Source organism: Natator depressus, chromosome 2 (genome assembly GCF_965152275.1).
Source record: "Natator depressus isolate rNatDep1 chromosome 2, rNatDep2.hap1, whole genome shotgun sequence".
Lineage (NCBI taxonomy): Eukaryota > Metazoa > Chordata > Testudines > Cheloniidae > Natator > Natator depressus.
Genome location: NC_134235.1, coordinates 59,424,079 through 59,443,956, shown reverse-complemented (window position 1 = coordinate 59,443,956; position 19,878 = coordinate 59,424,079). Strand labels below are relative to the sequence as shown.

General features: G+C 41.6%; 1 protein-coding gene across 2 annotated transcripts in view; it reads right to left on the bottom strand.

The window, feature by feature from the left end:
* ARFGEF1 (ARF guanine nucleotide exchange factor 1) overlaps positions 1-19,878 on the bottom strand; it is a 183,734-nt gene that overhangs the window by 58,998 nt on the left and 104,858 nt on the right. For both annotated transcript variants that reach the window (XM_074944269.1, XM_074944270.1), the window contains exons 10-18: positions 18,536-18,770; positions 11,486-11,585; positions 11,213-11,352; positions 10,972-11,080; positions 9,463-9,664; positions 8,112-8,223; positions 7,045-7,250; positions 6,011-6,095; positions 1,245-1,416 (exon numbers count right to left, since the gene is read on the bottom strand). In XM_074944269.1, the coding sequence (XP_074800370.1) occupies positions 1,245-1,416; positions 6,011-6,095; positions 7,045-7,250; positions 8,112-8,223; positions 9,463-9,664; positions 10,972-11,080; positions 11,213-11,352; positions 11,486-11,585; positions 18,536-18,770 (1,361 nt within the window). The remainder of the gene's footprint in view (positions 1-1,244; positions 1,417-6,010; positions 6,096-7,044; positions 7,251-8,111; positions 8,224-9,462; positions 9,665-10,971; positions 11,081-11,212; positions 11,353-11,485; positions 11,586-18,535; positions 18,771-19,878) is intronic.

Sequence of the window (19,878 nt, the reverse complement as noted above, 5' to 3'; positions counted from 1 at the left end):
TGGGGGGCTAGTTTTGGAACCATTCATTAAACCATATACCGGAAAAAAATTGGATAATTTTATAAAAAACAGGATCTTCACATTTGCAGAAAATATGAAAACTGAATGCACACACAATGAGGAACCATCAGATTTAAGAACATTTGGCTCATTAAAATGACGGTCCAGAAGACAAACAACAGTTAAATGCTTTTAAACATTATTTAAGGAAGGAACCAATCTAGGGAACGTGTGCAAAACGAGCAATCATAAACCATAATGAAAACAAGATTTTGAGTCATTATTGTGGGGAAAACCCCATTACTGCATTAAAACAAGATATTGCTATAGGTGATGGACAGGATACAAAACAAAAAGTGATACTGTTACTTTATTATAAAGGTCTCATGTGGAATACTGTATACAGTATTCATCACTGTACAACAGCAAAAACTATGCTGCCAAGAAAGTGCTGTGTAGAGCAACAAAGATGACACCTGGACTAAACAATATCAATTCTGAGGCAAGATAAAGTCAGAATAAACCCAGTTTAATTTAACAGATAAGACTTCAAGGGAGCACAACAGACTTTCAAAATTAAAGGGACTGACAGAAGGTAATAAATATAGTCACTCAATTACTGCAGAAGATGACATAACTGAAGCCAAAAAGAAGATGACCTGAAGAAGAGCTCTGTGTAGCTCTAAAGCTTGTCTCTCTCACCAACAGAAATTGGTCCAATAAAAGATATTACCTCACACACGTTGTCTCGACAACAAGAAAGGAATTGATGGGTTTGGGCAGAGAGAAAGAAAGTGAGAATAAGATTAAATTTAAAGAGGGCAGGAATTTTGGGGCCCAGAGTTCTTAAATACTAAGTTCACAGAAAGAATGATTTAGTACTATATGTAAGAACCTGTAAAATTAATTATCATAGGTTCACTTTTTATAAGATAGGAAAGAAGAAAAAAAAAAGAGAGAGAGAGAGAGAGAGAAAGCGAAAGCAAATTTAACCCCATTTCAGATTTCGTAGTGCATTCTTTCCTGCATGTTTCTCTTAATATGTATGTTCTTCAGGGTAGGTACTTGTGTATAGCATGGCACTGAGATTACTACTGGTGCTAAACAAATAACAACTATTCATAGCAACAACAAACAAGAGGTTGTTAGTTTAGTACACCACATTCCTAACACCAGGAGCCCACATTATGAAATAAAAGAGCCAACATTTATTCTGTGACGACTGACACACTGCTGGTACTTACTTTGTTTACTGGATTTTGTGGGTATTACTAGTTCTTTTGTTTCCTTCATAGATATCTTCTTCCCTGCTATTTCGTTATAGATAGCTGACAGATACTCCTCAGGAAGATCCTTACTGTCATTGATACCTCTGTTCATCTTAATATACTGCTCCTTGGTCATTTTGTTCTTTACCTGGAAACCAAAAAGAAGCAAATAGTATGAATGACAGAAGCAAAGGGGAAGATTTTTAAATGGATTTAGGCACCTAAACAGGCAGATAGGTGCCTAAGCCCACCAGATAATCACCACTGACATTTTCAAAGCCACATCTCAGGTGTTACCTAATCCCCCAAAATGGCTAAGTTTCCGCCAGTCAGCATTTTCAAAATGGTCTAAGTGCTGCTGCCACCCCACAGGGGGTAACGAGGTGCTAGGACAGTTAGCTCAAACCAAAGCCTTGGAGGCGCCAAAACAGAATTTTTAAACTAGGCAGGGGAATGCTTATCTTGCCAATGGGGCCTGATTAGGGTGACCAGATGTCTCATTTTTAAAGGGACAGTCCCATATTTAAGCTCTTCTGCAAGCCCCAGCTTTTTTTTTTTTTTTTTTAAAACGGGCAAATTGTACTGTGTTTTCTGTCTCTCCTCCCCATCAGTACTCGTGAGTCCTGCTGCTGCTGGCCTGATCCCCGATTGCTAGCCACTTGCCCACTAGTGGTGAGCGGGGGGTCCAGAGGCCAACGATGGGGGTGGGTGTGCAAGGCTGGTGGCAGGGCCGGCCGCTCCCCTCGCTGTGTGCTGGCTCTTGGCCAGCAGGGCCCCGCCCCCTGTCCCGTTTCCGGCCGGTACTGGCTGTGCACTGCGGTGGCTGGTGAGTGCAGGCAGGCGCTAGGGTGCGGCCAGTTACATGTCTCCTCTGCTGCCCACCCATCAGCCCTCTATGTGCTCCCCCCTCTCGCTGTCCTCTCCCTGCTTTGCCCCTTCACAAACCCCAGCCCTACTGCTCCTTCATATCCTCCCCGGCAGGGTGTGTCCCACTCCCAGTACTGTGCGGAGAACCAGTCCCTGGTTGGATTGATCAGGGTTATGTCAGTGGCCAGCCTGGAGGTGTTAGCTGCCTTTCAACACTGTGCGGGCAGGAAGGGACAAGCTGCTTCCAGTCACAGGGGAGTGGGGGGGGTGCAGAAAAGATAAGTTCTGCAAAGACACTGGCCAGGTCATCCCTCCCCCCTGCCCCTCCTCCTCTGTGGCTGGAAGCATCTCCCGTCTGGTCCCTTCCCTCCGGCACAGTGCTGAAAGGCTGCTGCTGCTGACCACATTCTGGTGTGACGCCTGGCAGAAATCTGGGGAGGGGGGGACATGCGACCCTGCGTGCTCCCCAGCGTGTTGTCTCAGGAAGGCACGGCATCAGGTACAGGAGAGGCAGGTCTGTCCTGGAGGCCCAGCCAGGGGTGTGTGTGTCACCTCTCCCCATGTGAGCCCTAAAGCATTAAAGATAAGAAGGTAAATAAAAAATAAGAAGAATCCAGCTATGCAGTACTTCTTTTTAACCGTGGCTCACAATTTGATGTTAATTTGAACACTGGTACTGCACAGTTCTGACTGCCATTGAACTCGCTTGAATATGAGTAATTTTACCAGGTGTCCCATATTCAGCATAGGGAACTATGGTCACTCTAGGCCTGATCCTGTAGGTGTATATTGAGCATGTCTAAGACCTGATACCTGTCAGACCCCACAGCAAGAGAGCCAGATGCAGGCTACCGGCAGGCAGAGGATACACAGCACATGCACAAAAGACAGGAAAACACAGGATGAGCATAAGCAGGACAGAGAGAGAGAGACTTTCAGCTGCTGGTGGACTACCTAAGCAGCTGACTTGCAATAGGTGCTGTGACAGACACAGACCAGTAGGGTACAGGAGTCTGGTCCTATTGGGATCCAGGAAGGTACAGGAGTCTGGTCCTATTGGGATCCAGGAAGGTACCGGAGTCTGGTAGAAGGCAAATAGACTGAGCACTGGATGAATAGTTTTCTGTTCCCTGAGTGACCAGAGCAGGGGCTGCCCTAGAGCAATCAGGAACCTGCTAGAACCAATTAAGACAGGCAAGCTAATTAAGACACCTGGAGCCAATTATGGCTGGCAGACTGATCAGGACACCTGGTTTAAAAAGGACCTCCCAGCAGTTAGTGGGGAGCATGCAAGGAGCAGGGGGCGAAAAGGTGTGCTGCTGGAGGACTGAGGAGTACAAGTGTGATCAGGCTTCAGGAGGAAGATCCTGCGGTGAGGATAAAGAAGGTGCTGGGGGGAGGCCATGGGGAAGTAGCCCAGGGAGTTGTAGCTGTCAGAGAGCTGTTACAGGAGACGTAGACAGCTGCTATCCATAGGGCCCTGGGCTGGAACCTGGTGTAGAGGGTGGGCCCGGGTTCCCTGCATCCCCCACAACTCCTGATTGGGCACAGAAGGAGTTGACCTGGTCTGTGACCAACCCAGAAGGGAAGGTCTAATTTGGAAAGGGATCTGGCCTGTCCCCGACCCACTACGTGGGACAACAGAAACTGTGGAGATTGTTCTCCATTTCCCCCAGGCTGGCCAGTGATGAGGTTAGCTGAGTGTATGGCAGGTTTGAGCCTCTAGCAGAAGCGGCCAAACTGAGGGCTGCCGTGAACCTCGGAAGTGAGCAAATATGCCAAAAAGCACAGGACCCACCAAGGTAGAAGAGGAGGAACTTTGTCTCAGTGCCTAATTCCAGAAGAGGGTTCACCACTGGTGGATGCCAAGCAGAGGGAGGTGCTTATCTCTGGGCCATCAGGCAGGTACAGCAGGTTAGCCAATGAGGGTATGTCTACACTGCAATTAAAAACACACAGCTGACCTGTGCCAGCTGACTCTGACTTGCAGGTCTCAGGCTTAGGGGCTGTTTAACTGAAGTGTAGATGCTGGACTCAAGGTGGAGCTCGGGCTCTGGGACCTCCCACCTTGTAGGGTCTTAGAGCCCAGGCTCCAGCCTTAGCCCAAATGTGTACACTGCAGTTAAACAGTTCCACAGCCCAAGTCAGCTGGCCTGGGTCAGCTGCAGGGGTCTAACTGCAGTATAGATAGATATATCCTTTAGGCCAGTGGTTTTAAACCTTTTTTCATTGTCAGACTCCTAAAAAATTACAAATGGAGGTGCGGACCCCTTTGGAAATTTTAGACAGTCTGCAGATCCCAAGAGTCTGCGAGCCACAGGCTGAAAACCACTGCTTTAGGCATCTTACGACCCTTTCTTTTCCCCACCCCTTTCCCTGCATTTCATTCCTGGATAGCTTAGGCAGCTCCCCACACAGCTGGCTGGCTTATGAAAATCCCTTTCTTAAGCACTTAACTATCCCCAGGCACTTTACAGGGAACCTATTCAACATGGAGTCACCTAACTCAAAGCTGAAAATTCCATCACATAGTGGGTTGCCCTCGGGCTAGCCATTGCTTCGCTCAGCTGAGCAAAGCCTAAATCTGTTTAAGAATCTGGCCTAAAGTTCATACATATCATGCTAGGATTCATGAACTCTAATGAAATCTATCCATTTTTCCAACAAACTGATAACTTTTCCCATTTGTTGGTGAATTGAAAAAAAGTTTGTCCTCTCAAAAAAGCAATTCTCGAAACTGATACACAGGCAAGTGCAGACTATTCCCTATTCATGCTCTGTTAATGTACCATAATCCTGTTTTATTCTGAAACATCCCGGTGGTAACCATTCTATTCTTAGTCATTTCTTAGATATACAGCATGTGTTGAAACTAGAGAAAATTTACAGAAGAATCCCACCAGTTCAGATGAACCAGTGTTACCACCAGTAGGAGCCCTACAGCAGATAAGACTCCCACAGCTGGACCTGTTTTACCACCAATTTAGCAAGCATGCTTAAAGCAAGCATAACTGAAACCATGGTCAAATGGGTCTTGCAGCAGGAGTCTACACTACGACTCCAACAGGGGCTAAACATTATTTCAGCTGAACCAAGACTTTTTTTTTAAACATTTCCCCAGCATAGACAAGACTCTCCTCTCAGTTATATGAAATGGTGACATTATGTGGGCATTACATGATACTGATGAACATACGCTAGGGATTAAGCCAAGATCCAAATTAGTCAATGAGCATAAAAACACAACTATTTTGGCACACAGGCTAAACTATCTAATCTAAGAGTTTATTATTTTTTCAAGGTTAAATCAGAGGTGGTACCAAATACTCTAATAATTTCAAATGTGGTGAGTACTGCATTTATAAAGGAGCTGCACTGACTGGGGTCTTTAAGCATAATTTTTCCAAATGGTGAAGCTACACGAATCTCTTTCAGTTTTCAAACTGGATGGAACCAGGGCAGATTTATGATAAAAGAGTAGTTAGTATATGCAAAAATTCTGCCTTTAATTGTAAAACCAGTCACTAAGGACAGTAGTATAATAATAAAAAAACCAGTGACTATAACTCAATTCAATTAAAGTTAAGAAAGTGACATCTCACTGCAAGAATAGCCTAACTGACTTGAACTGAAAACTTCAGAAGCAAAAGAAACAAAGATTGTGTGTGTTATTGAGAAGGAACAGACTTATTAATGTTAGACTTCAGGTAGTACATTAGTATAGAGTAGAGCACAAAAATATTACAAATACATTGCCATAAAAGTTGAATATTCTCATGTTAGAAATTCTGTGACATGCACCTAGTCATTTAAAGTACAAGAAATGTTGTTTACAAGAAACCTGACATATGAGAAAGTTCTTTATAGCAACATACCTGTGGGCTATGAAGATCTGTCGTTAACATGATAATTGAGTAAGCTAAGACATATGCAGTGTCTGCACTAGCAAAAAGGGTTTGCCTGAAAAAACAATGAAGCCACATATTACTAATTCTTACTCATTACTCAGTTTCACAAAAGCATTAAAATAAGAATCATAGAATATAGGGTTGGAAGAGACCTCAGGAGGTCATCTAGTCCAACCGTCTGCTCAAAGCAGGACCGATCCCCAATTAAATCATCCCAGCCAGAGCTTTGTCAAGCCTGACCTTAAACTTCTAAGGAAGGAGATTCCACCACCTCCCTAGGTAACGCATTCCACTGTTTCACCACCATCCTAGTGAAAGTTTTTCCTAATATCCAACCTAAATCTCCCCCACTGCAACTTGAGACCATTACTCCTTGTTCTGTCATCTGCTACCACTGAGAACAGTCTAGAGCCATCCTCTTTGGAACCCCCTTTCAGGTAGTTGAAAGCAGCTATCAAATCCCCCCTCATTCTTCTCTTCCATAGAATAAACATCCCCAGTTCCCTCAGTCTCTCCTCATAACTCATGTGTTCCAGTCCCCTAATCATTTTTGTTGCCCTCCGCTGGACTCTCAATTTTTCCACATCCTTCTTGTAGTGTGGGGCCCAAAACTGGACACAGTACTCCAGATGAGGCCCCACCAGTGTCAAATAGAGGGGAACGATCACGTCCCTCGATCTGCTGGCAATGCCCCTACTTATACATCCCAAAATGCCATTGGCCTTCTTGGCAACAAGGGCACACTGTTGACTCATATCCAGCTTCTCGTCCACTGTAACCCCAGGTCCTTTTCTGCAGAACTGCTGCCGAGCCATTCGGTCCCTAGTCTGTAGGGGTGCATGGGATTCTTCCATCCTAAGTGCAGGACTCTGCACTTGTCCTTGTTGAACCTCATCAGATTTCTTTCGACCCAATCCTCTAATTTGTCTAGGTCCCTCTATATCCTGTCCCTACCCTTCAGCGTATCTACCTCTCCTCCCAGTTTAGAAAGTACTGCTTACCCTTGGTTGCATTCTAAATATCTAGCAGCAAATTTCTCCATTAGCCGATCGATTTTTTGAGCCTCTCCTGGAAGACGGAATCCCTCTAAAAACAGGCGCAGAGCTGATACAAAATCCTTTCCTGAAAAATCATGTTGGTCCACATATGCATACATGACTTCTTTGTTAATTTTATCATTGTCTCCCAGGAACTCTCCAACCTGAGTCTAAAATAAGAATGAAGAGGAAGGTAGAATACCAAAACAACATGCTGCATTTATGTACAGTATGCAAACACTGCCACAGCATATTTAAAATCTATTTATAGCATTAGGAATCTTTTCTTGCATCTAACAGGTAATATCTATGTTTAAAATACTCCTATTTTTCCTGGCTTCATTGACTAAGTCAGCCCAGCACAATGATCTGCACAGATACTAATTAGATCATATCCAATGAAAGCCCTTCATATTTAATGCTGCAGAGCTTCCGAAGACAGGGAAGGAAAAGGTGGGCTAGCAGCAGATGAGAACTGGAAAGAGTGGCACGCTACACTACATTCCCTCATAGTAAATATTCTGTTCACATGCAAACAAAAGCAGTTCTTTAAAAAATATTTGATGTTTCTCTACTGCTCTGTAAATAGCATATTTTTATTTTAGCCACACACACCAGAACAGTGCCCCCTTGGTGTGCTCTCTTCTATTTACCGTTTTTCTCCTCTGCATTCTGTTCATTCACCATTTTGCTCCACTCCATGTGTTGCATGCATGCATTCAAAAGATAGCAGTAGCTTATCAAAAAAGCCCTTGTCACAGCTGCACTGGCCATTTCCTGTTTCCCACCCAGTCTCTTTAGAGGAGGGTGTAGTAAGTGGGCATGCAATGCCCGCTTATCCCTACATTCCTGGGTCCAAGGTCCAGTAGGCCACAAAAAATAAAGTGAGGATTCCTTCTTCCCCTTACTCCTTTGTATAGGCACAGTACAGTCTAGAGCATTCTAGCCCTATGAGATTTATAATTGGTGTAAACAGGTAGCAACATAAGCACAAATATCAAAAACTAAAGTTACCAGAGCAGTTTCCTTACCGAGTCTAATCTTTCCTCTTGATGCAAGAACTGGGCAATATCTTCAGGAGTAGTGCCAAGCATTCCTTGCTCTTGCAGGTACTGTATTCCTCTCTTTGGTTTCTTATTAAATCTGCATAAGCAATGTCAATATGGTATTAATTATAATAAACATTTCTCTCTCTCTCACACACACACACAGAGTCTTACCCAGATAAATAAGACAGTCAACTTACTGATATCATAGGTAACATCAAAATACTTTTTTTTAATTTGCTAATCAAAGTTATTTTAGTTTTCTTCCTCTGCTAAATTGTCCAAAATGTACACAAAGTAGGGACAGGCCACTCCCTTGTCTCTTCTGCAAAGATTGAAGGGGTTAGGCTTCAGTAAGGATTCAATATCTGCCCTGAACCAATCCTCATGGGATGCCTTTTGGTTTTTCACAACCACTTTCTCTTGCTAATGATTGCCGGTACTGAACTGAGCAGCTCCCTCTAAAGATGGTCTCAATATATGTAAGTCCTCAACTCATTGAGCAATACAAATATTCTTCCTCCTCTTCAACCAATCGAATGTTAATGTGGTGCAATATTGTCTACACAAGTCCAGAGATTCGAACTGGCTGGATTTCTGAAAAATTCTGAAATGAAATGATGAAATTTCCCACAGAATGGAAATTTCAAAAATTAGTTAAAAAGATCAAAATCCTTCATTTTGATCTTTTCTAAATGCTTGAAGCTCCTTGAGTTGCCTGGAGGCCAAAGAACCTGCCAGGCAGGCTGTCATGGGGCGGTAGAGCCTCAGAACTTGGAAAAATTTTCTTGTGAAAATTGAAATATTTTCCGGTGGAAGATTTTAATTTTACCAAAAATAATTTTTCCATCAGAAAACCATTCTACCGTAAAATTCCTAACCATTTCTAGTGAATGTCTTAACTATTCTCCAGTTCACATTAGAACAGGGCTATGAAATAACATGCAGAGAATTTCCTTTAAAGGAACTAATATGTAGACTTTTGTCAAATAAGGCATTACGAAAAGTAAGTCAATTCTTTTGACTGGTCTGTCTATTGTATGAATCTAATATACTTTTTTATCCAAGTCTGGATCCCCTTCTTTTATGCCAGGATTGCGGGAGAGGCAGAATGCTCATCCTCTCTAGCTGTGAGGAAACAGGCTAACACACAGAGCAATGCTGGCAGCCTCCAAATGGAGCAGCATCTAGAGCTCTACCATCAGAGGAACATCTGCTACATCCAGAGGTTTTTGGATGATGGAAGGAGTAATGGGGGGGGGGGGGGGAGAGGAGTCCTCAGAGTTCCAAGAGAGCCTGAGAATCCACCATTCCACAGGTGACAAAGTACACTTACAAATCTATTCCTTGTTCTATTATTTCCTTCTGTTGCTTTAGGACCTCAAACTGCTCTGGGTTGTCAGTGCCAGACATCTGTGTGCTGTAACTGCCAATTCCTGATGAGGCTGTAGAGTCCAGGGAATTTAAGCTTCCATATCTGTTAATTGTCTCTGGGTGTTTGGTTTCATTGCTCTCCTGCTCTGTGGGTTTTTCTTGCCCTATAAAGTGCAAACAAAGGAAACCAAGCCTTGTTTTCAAAAGTTAAACACACTGTAAAAACTTACAAAATCACAGTTCAGAAAAAATCTGAAAAATAAATTAAGGTTTATAAAGTTACTACGGATATACGTTTCCTCAATTATCCCTTTACTGTTATTTAGTAGAAACCTGTGCCTAGGGTATATCAAAGGACTTTCTCACAGTATAAAATGTACTTGAAAATCAAGTTTTACATTAGAAGTGGTGTTTCTTAATATAATATTGAGTCAGTTATCTTGCCAAAAGCAGTGACATGGATGTGGAATAATGGCTTTTTGCAAGAACTCCTGAACTTTAATCGTAAATATTTCCCCTCTGATTTTCAGGTTTGATTCCCCTCTTTGGGCTGGAACAAGCCACACTGGACAAAATTTTCAAAACTTTGTGCTTAGACTGCCTGGTCTTCAGAAGTGTCAAGTAGCTGGTATTCCCACTGACTTCAGTGTGAGCCCTGGATGCTCAGCATCTCTGATAATCAGACCACTTTGGGTGCCAGTCTTTAGATACTCAGTTTGAACATTCTGGCCTTCACCTCTCAGAGACTCTGTTATCCCATGTATCACATAGAAATAAGAAATAGTAATAAAAATAATGAGCATTGTTTATGGCTATTATTATTTCATCATCTGTGGCTCTGGCAATTAGTACTGGGCTTTACGTTAGAAAACATAAAAAGCAGTCACTATCCTAATTTAGTATTAATCAAAATAACATGAAGTTCAGTATTTAAAAATATGGGGAGATTGAAAGTCTCAGCTCAGAGTAAGTTTTATATAAAACAGCTATACAGAACTGTTTTTCTAATTAGAAGTGTGTAATATAATAGAACTAAGTAGCTTCTGATGTTTTACTATTGAAATTGAAATAACTCAAGATCAGCTAGGTTTAAAACAAATTTTTGCACTGAAAGTTCCATAAGGAATTTAGCAAATGGGACATATTGCTCACTTGTTTGTGCAGGTTCTTGTATTAATACAACAAATAGTGTTTAAGTGCTGCAAGCTTATTAGATCATTGTGGCTAAGTAGGACGTGTTACATTTAGCTTAAGTGCTTATACAACTGGAAACATTTTCAAAAAGCCTGTATTAGAAACTCAAGAGCTTGTGCATTTTTGTGAATATTAGGTATGACTGCCAAACACCTGAACAGCACCATTCAAATAACATGATGGATCAGGTTACCTAGTTACTTGAGCAACTATGGTGATGCTCTTGAGCATCTCCACTCAGTAAGTGCTAAAGCATAAATATTCCAAAATATCTTACCAAGGGTTGTCTGAGAATTGGGATTAACATATTGATCCTTACTCCATTCTACCATGCACTTCAAGATTGATACTAAACATTCCAATCCTTTTTTTCTCAAGCTTAACTCCTGGAAGAGATTTCAAAAGTTGGAGAACATTTTAGTGTAATGAAAAGATTTAAAATATTTTATAGGCATCATTCCTACAAACTTGTAACTTAATAAAACTTGCAACTTAATAAAACTTGCCAGAATACTTACCTGAACATTAGTCATGCCAAGTTCTTGGCTACCCCTTCCTTGAGCAATTTTTGAAAGGTCATTAACCAGTCTTTCAAATATGTTTGCTGCATTTAAGTCACAGTCATAGTTTACATAAATATCCACTACACTCTGGGCATCTGTAATAATGAAATGAAATATTGATAAACTTAGGTAGAAATAGGAATAAAAAATCAAAATTTAAAAGATATTTGCACCTGCAACTCATCTAGCACACAAAATTAAAAATCAGAACCAAGGGATTGTTAGTACCTGCACATATCCTTGTCAGTGTTTGTATAACCATCCATTTATGATCAAATGAGCTAGTAGATGTTTCCAAGATATATAGGAAAATTTCTTTGAAGAAAACCTAGGAATTATTTCAGGAAGAGAAAAAAACCATCTATTAAATTTCAACCACATGTAGTTCTTATAAACATATTTTTTCCAATTACACATTTTGACTATGAAAGCTAACATTCTGATCCATCCAATACTGAATGCATATAGATAATAAGAGGCAGACTTTTGGGGTGGAAAATGTTTTCACTCATGATTAGTGGGTAGGTTTTACAGTCTGCAGGACCTTAAAAAGTCACTACACATATAAATGTAGGGCTCTTTCCAGAAGTAGTTATAGATTCATCAAGTCTAATGCCAGAAGGGACCACTGTGATCATCTAGTCTGACCTTCTATATAGCACACACCATATAACTTCCCCAAAAGAATTCTTAGATCATATCTTTTATAAAAATATCTATTCAAATCCCAGAAGGCCAGATACTGGCTGTATTGTGGGACAACTTAATCCAAGAGAAAATACTCTTGCACAGCACAATAGCTTAATGTTTTTAAAAATATCAATTTTCCGTAACAGACTTGCAGATCTGTTTGGGCTTGAGTGGAAGTGGGGGTATTAATTCACAAAAAAGGTCCCCAATTCTTATGGGAGAGATGGCACAAGGCATAGGAGAAGGATGAGTCCACATGATGGTTTAAAAGTAACATAACTCTGACAACCTTCAGTTGAAGGGGGTTGTAGGCATATGGGAGAGAGGTGTATTCTATAATCCCAGATTACATATGTTGGACACTTGGCCAGAGAACACTATCTTTGCCTCTGACTTCTGGGGATGATGGAATGGACCCTTACATCTCTATTGCATGAATCTGGCTCTTACTTCTTCCTCAGAACCACACTTTCAGCTTTCCTTCATCCAAACTGTTGAGGAAGGAGACCTTTGTCTTCATAGCTCCTTTCTCTTCCTTTCACAGAGATCCATAATGGAGTCATCAACTAGAATAGTGGGGTTGTGGCACCGAGCATGCTTGCCAACTAGATTGGGCAGAGTATGAGAGAGAGGACAGCCCTGAGCTGTCATATGAAGGACATACTGATGGTGAAGTATGCCCACAGAATAAGAAACCGTCACAAAGACTCTCAGAATATGAACACAAGCAGCTGCTCAAGTTACTTGGGTGTGGACAGAACTGTTAGTTTGCGCCATTTCATAAAATACAAACTACTGCATCAAACTAGCTTGCAACTATCCACTTCTGAAATTTCATCTCTCTATCCACTGGTAGCTATTAGGATCAGGCTATTTTTGCTTTAGGGTAGAACTGTCCAATTATTTTGGGAAAAACAGCAACAGTGTTCTCCAAATAACTTTGATGGTAAGCATTTTTTGAAAGTGAGACTTGACCAGATGTGTAGCACAGTTCACCACCACACAGAGCTCTTTAGATTATATATATAAAAAACCCAGATCAGTAGAGCTCCCTAGTTATTACCCCCAGTAAAGAAAGGCCACTGGGAAGTATGGAGAGATCAACAAACAGTAAGAACCACAATACGAAGAGTTTAAAATAAAATAAATAATCACTACCACACTGAACATAATCCTTCCTACTAAGACAAGTTGTTTTAACATTTATAGAATCTTTCAAATGCAGTACCCACAGTGTTTCCATATTTTGCAGAATCTAAACAGAGCAGAATGTAGAAAATTAAATTTTTCTCAGGCTACATCCTTATTTGTTATGTATTAGCACATACCCATTACTCCTGGGGGCATTCTGCGCCACTGATTTCTTTGCTTTCCTGTAGAAAAATGACTCTCTGATGGGGAAGCAAAAGCAAGCCACAAGAGTAGTCATGCAACCCTCGCCAGCAGTATGTTTCAGGTGCCCAGGGCAGCTGGTAGAGAAGTAAATCACTGTGGGGCAGAGGGCAGGTCTGGGGAAGACCCAGCTGATGACTTCTACCCTACATCAGGCTAGTCCAAGCTGGGCTGAGGAGGACGAGACTTCCTCTTCCCCTGCATGGCATCCCACCCCCAAATGTCTTCCCCGGCTGTAGGAAGCTCTTCAAACTCTCTCCCTCCCCGTCCCTGCCACCCCACTTCCTGCAACCATTGCTCCTCAGCTGCATGGGGAGGGATCACGATACAGGGAGCTGCTCCCCCATCCTCCCAATCCCGACCCCGTCATATCCAGACCCTCCTGCTGAGTCTCACCTCCTCTCCCGCACCCAGAGCCCTGTGATGAGCCTCACTCCTCCTGCACCTGGACCACCCTGACGAGCCACCCACACCCGGATCCCCACTGTACCAAGCCCCAACCAGCTGCACTTGGATCCCACCCTACTAAGCCCCACTCCCCCAGCACCTGGACCCCACCACTGAGCCCCCCCCCCCCACCCAGACTCCCCTGCCGAGCTCTATCCTCCCCATACCCAGACAACGCTCCTGCTGAACCCCAACAACCTCCACCTGGACCCGCTCTGCAGACTCCCATTGCACCCAGAACCCCCACAACAATCCCTTGTGCATCTAGATCCCCCCTGCACCTGGATCCCGCACTGAGCTGCCAGCACCGAGATTGCTCCACACAGAACCATCTCAACCCACACCTGGATCCCCCACACTTGGATCCTGCCTTGCTGAGCCTTCCTGCCCACATCTGGTGCACCTGGCACAGAGGGGCAGAGCCCTGGAGTGTTTCTGGGGCAGGCCCAGTCCTTGCGCTGTGTCAGGGTTGGTTGCAGTCTCACCACTGAGTCCATGTCCCTGGGCGAGAGCTGCACAGAGATCTCCAACCTTTGTGCAGCCAGTGGCCTGCGCACCCCAATGCCATGCTGGAGTCTCCACATTTATTTGACAAATAAAATTTGCAGTATTTTAAAATATTGTGCACAGAATTTTTATTTTTTTGGTGCAGAATGCCCTCAGGAGTAACCCATGCTGCTAGACAAAGACAGTCTGGAAACAGGTAAATTGACCAGTTCCTGAGATAGAATCAATGAAAGTTCCAGTACTAAATGTAGGAGTCCTAGAGTATCAGAATTATGGGCCCCAGGCCTGAACTATGAGGATAACATGAACTCTGTCCTTTTCCGCCTTCCAGACGACTCTCAGAAGAAAAGACACACACTAAATTCAGTCAATAAGAAATAAATCTATAATACCCAGATCTCTGTGCATCCATGAAAAGAACAGACTTCTGGCTTCTGGACTGTCTTTGGACAAATATGTCTGGGGAGAAAATTGTGGTGACTAGTTGTTTCTTTAAGCAACCCTCAGGCTGATTTTGATGTCTATTACTTGGTTTTAAAAAAAACAAACAAAAAACAACAATACCCTCTCAGCTATCCACCATATGAGAAGACTTAATGACAGGAAAGTTTAATTACTTATCTTTGTTCATCACAGGGAAAACTTGATGGTTATTCACAGGTGGGGGAACAGAGGTAATAAATCATCAGGGCCTAAACCCCACTAGGTCGCCAAGATATTATAGCCATGCTATTTGCACAGACTGACAAAGATTCAGATGTTCTTCTCCCACCCACAATGACCTCTTTTAGTCATGGTAAAATTACCATGATCAAATTACCATTACAACGATGATTCATGCATGACTGGAAATACATAGACTATATGGACCCTTTTAGAACGATTGTTACTGTAAGATGAGTGAAGACAGAGAGAGCTCCCATACGTGGGTAGGAAGAAAGTAGAGATGGCAACCGGAAGGATTCTGATCGAGCCCCAGAGGCCATTCTGGTTGTTTAAGTGCAATAAAATAGTTCAAAATGAAAAAGGATGGATGACCATCAGTGGTCTTCTTTTTAAATAGCCCGAGTGGAGAGCATCTTCCTCTTAAACAAGCAGGTTTCCAAGCCTTCCAACAGAATATAGTGCTCAATCTCAAAATCAAGCAGTCAGTCCGAGGAATTTCATATCTAAGTGGAGAATCCCAGCCCTGATACTGAGACAAGAGATTCGGTGTAAAAGAAAGCACAGCTTGTGGGTCTTCTTAGCTCCAGGAGCTCACCACAACTCCCAAGCCCAGTCTGGGGCTAACAATTACAATCTGTCCATGCCTTTTGGACAACCTGTAGGATTAGTGGTATCAAGAGTACACACAAAGGAACTCCTAGCTGAAGTCCAGGAAAAAAAATACGTCTGTCAAAAATGCTGGCTCCTGTTTGTTTGAAATCAGAAACATCTCTCATTTTTCTTGGTGTCAAAAGAATGCAGCAATGATCTGCCTTATTTGTGGAAAAGGTAATACAGGCTTGACTTCTTGAGATTTACATGATTGTACTTGCTTGAGGAATCTTCTAAAATGATGTCTTTTTCAGGTAAACACAAAGCCATTGAAGTGATCTGATGATGGATTAACCACTCTCAGAGCATGACAGCTTTCTGAAATGGAACTGGCAAGACTGGCCTCTTTCCTCACAGCTGCTATGGCACAACACCGCGGAATTGTCCCTCACATTTGAACAGTTTTAGATTTGATTACAGGGAAGAACTTATCTATATTCTGCACTTATGGGGTCCCCATTATTGTTGTTAATATCTTTATACTCACAACAACCCTGAGAGGTAGCCCTAAAGGATTCAGCACCTGAACTGACTCCTGAGGTATCTGATTAACAGTACAGATGGTAAGGGAGATAGGGAGGTGACTCCAACATGATGATCCTCCTTTGTGCACCACAGCAGAGAATCCTGAATGTCTTGGAGAACAAACAGCAGCATATCCATGGTGGTTAAATGTACAGAGCACTTTCATAACTAGCACTGCAGAGGCTTCAGACAGTATTATGAATGGCACAGAATAGTTACCCAATGCCATAAAGCCTAAAAGTCACCAGAACCACCATATACTTTCACTGAGACTAAAGCCTCATAGAGATTACTGCTTCCTGTTTGTCTTAGAATCTGCTCTTTGGTAAGAAAGCTTTAATAGCTGTAGTGTCTGTAGAGGCTTTGATAAATTCCACCCTTGCTGCTGAGATGAAGATGGATTTCTGAATCTATGCCCCAGGGAGTGAAACAGCATGCACACCCTTTGAGAACTGAGGACACGGATGAAATGGGATCTTATTCAATCACCAAAATACAAGCAGATTTGTGCCTTGATACTTGAGGAGAGTAGTCACAGCAGTCAAATGTTTTGGCTTTTTCTAGAAAAGGAAAACAGCTAATATGTTTTCAGATACAATCATATAAACCTAAGTACCATTTAAGCCACATTTTTTATTCTAAAATTTCTTGCATAAAATACAATTATACTATATTGTTCATAGTTTTTAAAATATTATATTCTTGTTTTATGCCATATACTCTAGAACTAAAACTTCTGTTTGCATCACTGAACTTTGCTTGACAGCAGAGTTTACTTGCAGATTTTGCTACTTCTGAATCTCATTATCTTCCATCAATACCGTATGCAGCCAATTAGAAGATTTAATTCCCAGTTTAGAGATCTAGTCCCAGATTATATAATTTTGTATAATGTATAACATATACATTATTTACATTTAATATATAATGCATAATTACAAGATTATAAATGGCTTTCCTCTTCTTGAAAGCTAAGATTCTACAATTCTGTAAATATTCACGTTGGTCACAAAAATCCATGTGTATTATACTGTGGGTGTATGGATTTCCTATCTTTCATTAAAATCTGTTAATATATAAAAGAGCTGAAAGTATGCCTTCCCAGATAATTAATACACATTCACAGTCAAATATGATGGAGTTGTTTTTTTAAGCAAAATTTGACCTTTGACCAATAACCTGAGCTCAGGTGATCAGATAAATAATCATTTGTATCTTAGAAATAATGAAGATGATTACTAAATTAGTGCAAATGAAACTACAGCTATAATACAAGTAAGAGTAAGCAAAGAAACTTAAAGGTTACTTTATAAAGTGAGCCTGAAGCCTAGTACTTAGATTGAGGCCTATTGGTAGTAATAGTTAGCAGAGGGCCAGGTAAGGCCTAATAAGAGATAGCATTAGTAGGCAGCCTTGGGTCAGAAGATTAGCAATATATATCTTCTGATAAACTGTCTAGACTGAAAAGGATTTATTTAGCCAGCCATCCTTAACTGCATTGTACTGAGAATCTTCCATGTGCACAAATGCTTATGACAATTGTCCAAACCCCCAAAATGGGTAGCAGGTATGACAAATATGGACAAGAGTCCAAGATTTAATCAAATACAGTCTTGAAAATAGGTGGATATAAGAAATAGGTGCATAAAAAGGGAATCAAACTTGACCCTCAGTGGGACCTCCAGATAGCAGGATGGTGACAAACTGTAACTCTAAATCTCTTGTTAAGGGGAACCCACAGCCCCATAGACTGATGAGTATATTTGACATGGATTCCGATTTTATTCTTATTTTGTTTTCTAGATCTGTGATTTTGCTTAAATTGATCGTGATATTAGTAAAACTCATAATGACTACGTGGGTGTTTCACCAACCAACTTCTTCATAGTCTCTATGTGCCACCAAAGAACAAATCTTATCAGTGACAAATGCATTTTTGATTCCAAATTAATCATGCCACTACCAAAAGGATTTCTTAATTTCTATTTGGTAAGTTAACTAGTCACAGTACTAAGATTTGAACATTAAATTATTTAAAACACATACATTAGAACTGCAAATTGAACCTATATTTCTACAAATATTCCAGAAGACTTTCTACACAGAATGTTGGCCGGTCTGCTCTACCTGAATGATGTTTCAAGGGCACTATCAGTAACAGCTCCCTTTGTCGTTGGGGGGGAAGGCCTTTTGGAGGGTGGGGGAAGAGTGCAGGGGTGGGAAGGTTCAGACCTTCTCATATTAGGGAGCGGAGACTCAATAGAGAGAGAAAGTTAGTGAACAGTATCTTTACAAAAATTCAGTGTTTCCACAAGTAGAAAAAACATTGAGCTACATGACTGTAGACAGCGGTACAGTTAAAAAGCAAAGACTTAAGTCACTGAAAATTGTATAACATACCTCAATTTGCATCTTTAGGTGTGTCTTGAAGTTTGAGAGAAGTGTAAGGAATATTGAAAGTGAAAGCTCAAAAACTTCTGGAACAGATGAAACTCCGTTCTTGGACAACGCAACACAAAGATACTGCTTAATAGCATTTATAAACATCTCATTTGTCCTGAACACAGGTCCTGCATTCTGCAGAATGGACAGAAGCAACTGCAATGAAAGAACCTTTGATCGCAGCTCATGAGACCTAGAATGAAATAATATATACCAGGTATGAACAAGTTTGTAATTACAGTATAAAACATGTTTCTGGAAAGTTTTCGTGAGCCACACAATTATTTTATGTTTCAAGTACTTGAAACAACATGCTAGTGTTTAAAAACACTTTGTTAAAGAAAGTAGCAAAAAAGGAGGCCTTAGTTACAAACAACAATTTGGCACATTTCAAGCAGACAAAAGTGTGTTTAAGCCCACAGTAGCCTTTTGTAGGCCTGTCCCTCCCTCTGCCACCTACACAATCCCCTCCTCTCCTGAATAGCTGTTTGGGGCTGGACATGAGATGGTTCTCCCCACTTCCTAATCATAAGAGAAAGAATTCGCCTCTTCTGAGTGGCTTGGGCGGATGGGCTTTTTCTCCCAGAAATGGGGACACGGGAAGTAGAGTGAAAGTTACAGAATTCCACAAATTCTTCTTTTCTCCATATGCTCCTCCAGCCTGGAAAACTGAATAAGGGACCCTGGGCAGCTAATATACTGCTTGATCTATTTAGGCTTTCTTCTCTCACCACTTAGCACTTGACACCTCACTTTTCTTTATACACGTATAGTCAGAGATCAAAGCGGGGTATGTGAACATTATACTTGCATTACAGACTAAAACTGAAGAACAATTTTGGAGACCCAACTACCACAATGCCCACCCACCTCAAAAAAAAAAAAATCCAAAACTAAACAATGAAAAGTCAAGCAGCAACCATAAGATCTCCATGAAAGTTATCCACCTTTTCAAAGCAATCTGAAAAGGTTATTATATACAATCTTCTGGAAAGTAGAGATTAGAGGAATAAGAGAAAAACAAATATATTTGTTGAAATACTGTGTGCATTATCTGGCATAGCTTCTTAGGACCATTTCTATCAGGTGCATAACACAGATCCAGAGAGCATGGAAAGTATTGGGGTCCACCACAGACCACTGATGCAATCACAGGAAAATCAATTTGAGAATGATACCCTCAGATAGGGCTAACAAAATAACCTTTGTTCACTGCTAAAGAGAAAAGAGATAACATACCATCACTGCCGTAATAATCTGAGAAAAAACTTCCATGATCACAAGTTTGTCTGTCAGTTTAA